The sequence below is a fragment of the Nannospalax galili genome, unplaced genomic scaffold (genome assembly GCF_000622305.1).
Source record: "Nannospalax galili isolate Female #2095 unplaced genomic scaffold, S.galili_v1.0 scaffold2126, whole genome shotgun sequence".
NCBI lineage: Eukaryota > Metazoa > Chordata > Mammalia > Rodentia > Spalacidae > Nannospalax > Nannospalax galili.
Window position 1 is genome coordinate 408,258 of NW_008354079.1, and position 8,212 is coordinate 416,469.

The window sequence follows — 8,212 nt, forward strand, 5'->3', positions numbered from 1 at the left end:
CCCCCCATCTCTCACCCTCCCCAATGAATTCTTGACATATTCTTTGATAATTATGGTACTGTATAATACACTGGATCCATTTAGTGGTGCTTGTGTGTCTATGTCCTTAGGGCTGCCCACTTGTGGGTTAGGCAGCCTCTCATGGTGCTAGTCCCTGGGCAAAACTGATTTTCCATCCCCTTTGCAGTAGATGGATGTACCCATCTTGAGGTGGGACCTTATGGAATTTTCCCCATCCAAATTGGTTCATCAATTGGTTTTGTCATCATGCAGATGTTGTTAGGCTACCATATTGTGGCGAGCAGCCTCACGGTGCGGACCCCGCCCCCGGCGCGCGGAGCTGAGGCCAGAGCCTTCCAAGCAGCGGGCTCCAGGCACCCGCCAGCGCCGTCTTCGCACCAGGTGGGAGCCCTCGCCCGGGCTAGGGCGTCTACAGTAGGTGGTCTGGCCGAGCCCACCCGGCCGTCTGGGGGCTGCGGACCGGGATGTTGGGCGGCTGCCGGAATGCATAGCGGTGTGGGCTGGGGTCGGACAGGGACTGGGCTCTGTAAAACTGGTCCTTGGGCAAGGCAGCAGTCTGCCTGGGTGCGGAGATGCCAGGAGGGGTCTGCCACGACTCCTGGACCCAGTAGACCCATGTGTGTCAGAGGAGGAAACAGCCCTGCTAGGTTCCATTCACTTCAGAGCACAGGTTTCGCTGACCCTGGAGCAGGAGAGAGGGATGGTAACTATCCCCACAATACCCCGAGGACTATGTGCCTTGAACTCACTCCAGGCTTTTCCTCTCTGGGCCATTTGCTCAGGTGTGTCTGGGTAGGGGGCTCCTAACAAGCACCCTACCGGACTTCTCTCCTAGGGGCCCAGACAAGGATGGGGAGGTGTTGGTCCTTCACAGCCCTTCTGATCGTCTGCTCTCAGGGACAGGGAGTGACTCTGTCTCTGATGAGCTGGTTTAAGAGCAGAACATCTGACACTGCCCAGCTATGGGGACTAGTATGGGTAAGGGGCACAGGCCTGGTCTGGCTTCTGCCCAGGTAGATGTCTAGTTATGACCAAGTCAAGTTCCAGCTGTCTGAACCCCAGGAAAGGGAAGAATATGGCTCCAGAGGTAAGGGCCTAGTTTGTCCCTGTCCCCAGTCACTCAGCCAAGCCTAGGAACTGCCTAACCACAGCTTTTGGGCCCCTCAGCCGCCAGAATGCCACCTTGTGCCTCTTAGCACAAATGTTTTCTTTGCTAAAGCTTCAAGGACACCAAGGTGTCCTGGCTTCAACTCGCTTCTGACTCTCTCATAGGCATGCACTTCCCTTCTTGGGGGCCAGTGCTTCCCAAGATTGCAGGGATGGACAGGACAGCCTTGTATAGCCCCAAATACATGGCAGGAGAGGGCAGGAATGTGGCGGTTGTGACCACCGAGGGCCCACAGTGCCTGCTGGGGGATCCTGGCCATACCTACTCTGGGTCTGCAGACAGAACGGGCTGGGAATAGTGGTGACTTTCACTGCCTCTGCTGGGTCCAGTGGACTTCTCTGTGGGCAGGAATGTGGTGGTTGTGACCGCCGAGGGCCCACAGTGCCTGCTGGGGGATCCTGGCCATACCTACTCTGGGTCTGCAGACAGAACGGGCTGGGAATAGTGGTGACTTTCACTGCCTCTGCTGGGTCCAGTGGACTTCTCTGTGCATACCAGGAGTCCAAGTTGCCAGATGATACTGGGCTGGGGAAGGATTGGGCTCTAAGTCACAGGAGAGGAAGGGAACAACATTCCTGCTTTCAGTCCTACCAACTTCCATCCAGGTTGTGGGTGAGAAGGGTTTCTGTCAATTTATCCAGCACCGCAAGAAACACCAAGGCCTGGTGAGTAGTATGGAGGCCCAATGGGCCTTACATAGCTACAGTCTCAAAACTACAGGCAGATGCGGCCCCTAGGGACATGCTAGAGCTAGAACAGGGTCATGAGACAGAGGACTGAAAGTGGCTTGGGTGCACTGCAGGGAAGTGCAAAGAGGTCTTGAAGAGGCTCTGGACCAAGTGGCAAAGGACACAGGAAAGAAGGGGCAGCCACATTAGGACCTTGGTCAGTTGAAGGGAAGGAGACACTAGGTCTTGAGATGCATTGTCCCTATAAGCTATGATGGCTTCAGGGAGAGTTCTTTCCCATCTACAGTGAAGCTCACAGCCTTTCCATTAAACAGCAGGCATCTACTAGCCTGCTGCTATGGGCTGCCCTAGTGGTAAGATGAGGGTGATGGTCTGCAAGTGTTGGCTGTCGAGGCAAGGGTGGGAGAACAGCATGCTGAGGACCCCAGAACTGGGTTGCAATAGGATATGCTGTGGAAGAGGGTCTGGAAGGAAGTCCTGGGAGTGGCTGTGGAACACCAGAGATCATCATGGAAGGATGGCGTCTGTCATCAACAGGGTCACAATGAGGAGGCCAGGCTCAGAGGAGCTGGGAGAACTCACTGGGGCCTTGAATGTCAGGCTGGAACCCAGATTTTCTCTGGGGGGAGCAGCAGGAAACTTTGAGGGCTTCAAAGTGATAAGTGCAAGTCTCCCTTTGATGGGATGGGAAAGGCTGACTGGAAGTCAAAAGGTCAGATCTAGGTGGACCTGAGGGCTCAGCCTAGGGAGCCTCACTGCCCAAGAAGTGATGGAGGGCCCAGGATGGAGCTACCACCCACCTGGGGCTAGTCAGGTTCCCTGAGCGGGGCAGCTGGGGTTCACAGCCCAGAGCCTGGGGCAGGATGGAGGGTAATAGATGGGGTAGCAAAGGGCTGGGGGAGGACTGGATCAGGACAAGAGAATGTCAGGAATGCAGTGCTGCCACTTAGCCTCCTCCTCTCATCCCAGCAGAGCCCCCCTTGTCACTCAGAGATAGGTAGTCAGGAAGTATATGGCGCACCTTAATTCTTGGCACCAAGCCAATCCTAATGGTTCACCCAGACATAGCGAAATTAGTTTATTCTATGCCCAGTACCACTCCAGGAGCTCTCCGGCCACTAAGTTAAGTCATCCTTGCTACAGGACACCCTGTCCTCCTGTTCCCAGACCAGGCAAAATCGAGGAACTTACTCAGAAGGATCATAGCTCACAGGCATTTCTTGTAAAGAACTGGATTGCTGGAGGCCCAAGCCTGTGGGAGACCTTGAATGCCAAGGCTAGAACTGAAAGCCATCAGGGGGAGGCAGGACAATTTTAGGGCTCTGGTCATTGTCCCACACTCCTTTCTGCAGGAAATCCCTGCCCACCCGAAGCCAGAATGTCCAGCAAGCGGGCCAAGGCCAAGACCACCAAGAAGCGGCCCCAGCGGGCTACGTCCAATGTCTTCGCCATGTTTGACCAGTCCCAGATCCAGGAGTTTAAGGAGGCCTTCAATATGATCGACCAGAACCGTGATGGCTTCATTGACAAGGAAGATTTGCATGACATGTTGGCCTCTCTTGGTGAGCAAGATAGGCCGGACAGGGAACTACGTGGGGGAAGTGTAGAGGCTGCTCGGCATTTACAGGGCACTTCCTGTGAAATGAGACATGTAGTACCACCCTATAGAGTGCTCTAACTATGTCCACTTAACAGAGAGGCATGGGACAGGTCCAGCACAGGATCTGAACCTAGACAGACTGACTCCCCAGTGGGACTTTCTCAGGCACATCTGTGTATCGGGCTGCCTGGTAGCATGTTAAGAAAAGGGGCCAGCAGCTACATAAAATTTTGCACAAATGGGGAAATTGAGACCCAGAGGGGAGGCCAGAGCATTCCCCTCTGCCCCCAGTGACATCCCCCAAACCAGGATCTTAGGGTCAAAAGGGCTCAGGACTCAAGTCCAATTTGCCATTGCTCAGATGGGGAAACTGAGGCCCAGAAGGAAAGCCTTCAGGGTTCATCCCTGTCTATGTGCTGACCACAGACAACTGCCCTTAGCTCCAGTTCCTGGTGTAGCTTTCAATGGGGCAAGAGCCCAGGATCAGATACAAGCCAGGAAGGAAGGGTCTAGCATTGGGGGCCAGCCATATGAGAGTTAAGGTATGCCACTGGGTCAGACAACCCCATTTAGTCCCTGGCACTGTCCTTTGCCCACTGGCCTATATAATGGGTATCACACCCTCATATGTTCAAGACTGGTGAGAGACCAGCAACTCAGAGTGGGAAGGAAGGTGCCCACCCCCTCCAGCTGTAGGCTAGAAGGGAAGGACTGTGTCCAGGGGAGGAGGGCTTGCCCTGTGTGCTACACTGGGGTCTTCCTGGGATCATAGCTCTTCTGGGGTTTCTACTTATCCAGCCAGCCCATAAGGACACAGCAAGGGGCACGAGGCTGAGGGACAGGGACATGAAGGATTCACCCATTTGTCAGGCAGCACTCTGCATTTAGGGCTCCAAACCCCTGAGACTTGATGGCCCTATACAACTACCTAGAGAAGCACTTGTGTATGATAGGTCCACAGATCAGACAAGCCTTCTGGTTAAAGAGCACTGTCAGGCTGGAGAGATAATTCAGCGGTTAAGAGCACTGGCTGCTCTTGCAGAGGACCCAGGTTTGGTTCCTAGTACCCACATGGTAGCTAAGAATGGTCCATAACTCCAGTTCCAGGGGATCTGACACCCTCTCCTGGCCTCTGGACACTGCTTACATGGGTACACTTACATACATGCAAGCAAAATACTCATAAAAATAAATTAAAAAACCACATTGTCAGCCAGGTGTGATGGCACACACCTTCAGTCCCAACACTCGGTAAGCAGAGGCAGGCAGATCTCTGTGAGTTCAAGGCCAGCCTGGTCTACATAGTGAGTTCCAGGTCTACATAGTGAGTTCCAGGCCAGCTGGGGCTAAGGGAAACTCTATCTCAAAAAGACCCAAAAAAACAACTACAAAAAACTCAAAAACATTCTCCTTAAGTTAACAAATAAAGGATAGTAAGTAAAATAACAATCATCTCTACAGGTATCATCTTAACACTTGATACAGTCCCCTTGGGTGGGACAAGAAAACAGGCTCAGAAGAGATAAGTAATTGGCCCAGCCTCACACAGCAGTCATGTGGTAGAGGGGGATCCAAACCCAGCAGTTGAGTGCAGCATCCAAGATCTGTGCCAATGATTGTCATGAGAGTTTTGTTGTTGTTGTTTTGTTTTTGCTTCTGAGGTAGGGTCTCTCTGTAGCCCCAGCTGGCCTTGAACTAACTATATAGACCAGGCTGGCCTTGAACTCACAAAGATCCACCTGCCTCTGCCTTTGGTATGCTGGGACTAAAGGCATGTGCCACCACACCTAGCTGTCATAAGGCTTTTTATAACTGCTGTCTTATTGTCACAATTCTGAGACACAGGAAACTAGATGCAGAGCTAGGATTTAAAGTGATGCCTGTGTGACACTAAAGCTCACAGATTTAGCCATTTCTGAACCTGTCTGAAATTCAGGGACAAGCTGCCTAGGCTGAGTTGCTGTCCTTATTTGCTGTGCGACCTTGGATAAGCGTCCTTGCCTCTCTGGCCTATGAAATAGGGTAAGGATGCTGTTGGAACTGTAGTGAAAATAAAATGCAGCAAGACACATGGTCTACCAGGCCCAGCAGGGTCAGAGGTCCTGCTTTATACTGTAGTGAGCATGACCAATGACTGACCTCCAGCCCAGTCACGGAACTGGTGGAGGAGCCAGGAACTTGTGGCACTCAGGCAGGCAGGAAATCAGCTGTCCAGCACCTGCTTCCCAGTTTTTAAAGCTCACTGTGAGGAGGGCCCTGGGAACCAGTTGCCCAGGCTGGAGAGAGACCTAGTGACAGCAGGCACAATGCCCACCTACCACAGGAAAGAACCCCACAGATGAGTACCTGGAGGGTATGATGAGCGAGGCACCAGGGCCCATCAACTTCACCATGTTCCTCACCATGTTCGGGGAGAAGCTGAATGGCACAGACCCTGAGGATGTGATCCGCAATGCCTTTGCCTGCTTCGACGAGGAGGCCTCAGGTCGGTGCACACTGGAGGTCTGGACTGGGTGGGTCCCATGCAAGGTACTCAGTGCTTGCAGGGGATGGTGCTAAGCCAGAGGCACAGTGGTGAAGCTAGCTGTCCCCGTCATCAATGCCTAGCTCCCAGATGCCAGACCAGAAGTCACTGTCCTCAGTTTCTAGACTTCTTACCTCCTGACTGCACCTGTCAGCCTAACACATACTCCCTCTGCTATAGACCTTTTTCAGAAACCAAGCTGTGCCATGCCTCTCTTATCCCAGCTTGCCACAGCTAGTTTTATCCTCTCACAGCAACACAGTCCCCACAGATGCTGTAGAACTTCTTTGTGGGCCTCTCTAAACCCTCCCATCCATGTTATTTTCCCTCAGAGTGACTGGAGAGTGGGGCGGGGTCTTTTGGCCCCTTTCCAGCTGTGAAGTGTACTGGGAGGGGATGGGGCTCAGCCAGAGCACCTGCTCTCATAGACCTTGTCCTGCCCCAGGCTTTATCCATGAGGACCACCTGCGGGAGCTGCTCACCACCATGGGTGACAGGTTCACAGATGAGGAAGTGGACGAGATGTACCGCGAGGCACCCATTGATAAGAAAGGCAACTTCAACTACGTGGAATTCACCCGCATCCTCAAACATGGCGCCAAGGACAAAGATGACTAGGTTACTCTTAGCCCTCCTGATGCCCAGACCCCACCCCAGTCACCTCCCCCACACTCACACACTCGACTGTACCAGCTCTGTGCCACAGCCACAACCCTCCCCATGAGAGGTTAGGGTCTCAGTGCCCAGGGCAGTAAATGAGCCTCAAGACACACAGGGTGAGGTAGAGGTACACAGAGGCTTAAGGCAGGTGCTCCCACCATGACCCCAGACACTAGAAGGGGTCTCTGAACCCTGCAAGGAAGGACCACGGTCTGGGGAGGTGAGCCAAGGGCAGGACCAACAGGGGGAGGCCCCTGAAGATGACCAGCGTCAGCCGTGCCCTCACTTTCCTGGGCTATCCCTAGAAGGAAAGCAGCTGTGTCCTGGTGTCAGACACTAATTCCCAGCATCCCCACAAAGACACACACTCACCATGTCCCTTCAGAGGATGACAATGCTCCTTTATGCCTGTCCAATTCCTAGAGCATACCCACTCCACCAAGGGGTGCAGACAGTGCACACAGAGGGGGATTGTCTGAGGGAATGCAGTCTCTAATACAAGGCTGAACACTGCCTCGAGTCTATGTGTCTGTGACTATGGGGAAATAAGTGTTCCTATCCCCCCCCACCTTCCTTCCTCCCATCCCAGTGGCTGCCCTGATGCATCACTACCTGCCTTCATTCAGAGGAGGGGCTGGGGGCCCTCCAGCCATATGGTCCTGAAGCCTCAAGGGTCAGGGAGCGCCATGCTCAGCTGAGACCAGATAAGCAAACAGAAGGGAAATAGGCCTCCTGGGAGGAGAGGACATAGTGGGAAGACCCATGGGGTTCACCATAGGCCATACAGTGGATAGGTTTTGAACTGTGGGGGTCAGAGGTCAAGGTCATACAGCGCTCAGGACTAAAGCCTGATTTCCAGTTCACCTCACTGCACTGTGGAAGCTAAGTGGCCTTGAAATCAAGGAGGACTGTAACAACAGTGAAGAAGTTGGTGTTCCAGTAGCTCAGGGAGTGATCCATCACCAGCCCTGGCTGCCCCCCTCACCCTGTCCAGTTCCAGGCAGCCACAGGGCACATTCTGGGTGTCCTCCACAGCAGTGAAAGGGTAGTGCAGGCTTGAGATAGCAGGGCAGCAGGCCTCAGCTTGGTTCACCCCCCTGAGCACAGAGTAGGCAGGGATGGGCTCCCACTACATCTGAGTGATGGGTCTCTGACAACCCGGCCTAGAGTGTAAAGGCTGAACTGCCTGGGCTCATCCAGTAACCTCCAGGCAGAATGGGATACTCGTGTCCCGCTTGACACCAGCAGAAGTCAGGGGAAGGTGGTGGACCCAGAGTGATCCTGCTACCTTCTAGGTGTGGAGGACAGCCACAGCACACAGCAAAGGTCTGGGCCGAGGATACACACATCAGTGAAGGGATGACACCTTAGCCTGGAGACTACGTTCCTGAAGGCCTTGACCCACCTCTGCACAAGGCCCTGGTAGGATTGGATGCATATTCTCTCAGTTCCAAATTGAGCACCACAAGTCCTTGGTCTCAACTCTGGATGGGACCAGGCCCAGCAGGGCCAAACCAGCCCCAAATAGTGCTCTAGACTCAGTCCCAGCC

At 53.7% G+C, this 8,212-nt stretch overlaps 1 protein-coding gene across 4 annotated transcripts; it reads left to right on the forward strand.

Annotated features, from left to right (window-relative positions):
- The first annotated feature begins 296 nt into the window (after positions 1 to 296).
- On the forward strand, positions 297 to 7,175 carry LOC103748521 (myosin regulatory light polypeptide 9). Of its 4 annotated transcripts, none has more exons than XM_008851171.3 (4): positions 297 to 402; positions 3,231 to 3,440; positions 5,802 to 5,963; positions 6,448 to 6,660. In XM_008851171.3, exons 2-4 carry the CDS (start codon positions 3,257 to 3,259, stop codon positions 6,618 to 6,620), a joined length of 519 nt encoding a protein of 172 aa, XP_008849393.1. In that variant the 5' UTR covers positions 297 to 402; positions 3,231 to 3,256; the 3' UTR covers positions 6,621 to 6,660. The 4 variants fall into 4 exon arrangements, with proteins under 4 accessions (XP_008849393.1, XP_017658214.1, XP_017658213.1 ...); XM_017802725.2 differs by lacking the exon at positions 297 to 402 and adding an exon at positions 414 to 435; XM_017802724.2 differs by lacking the exon at positions 297 to 402 and adding an exon at positions 1,789 to 1,854.
- Positions 7,176 to 8,212: the final 1,037 nt, after the last annotated feature.

What these genes read in the sequence shown, in the direction of transcription:
- LOC103748521 (XM_008851171.3), top strand. Translation starts at nt 3,257, where the DNA reads ATGTCCAGCAAGCGGGCCAAGGCCAAGACCACCAAGAAGCGGCCCCAG. An exon ending in TGACATGTTGGCCTCTCTTG is followed by an intron (nt 3,441 to 5,801) that starts GTGAGCAAGATA and finishes CACCTACCACAG; the next exon opens with GAAAGAACCCCACAGATGAG. An exon ending in CTTCGACGAGGAGGCCTCAG is followed by an intron (nt 5,964 to 6,447) that starts GTCGGTGCACAC and finishes GTCCTGCCCCAG; the next exon opens with GCTTTATCCATGAGGACCAC.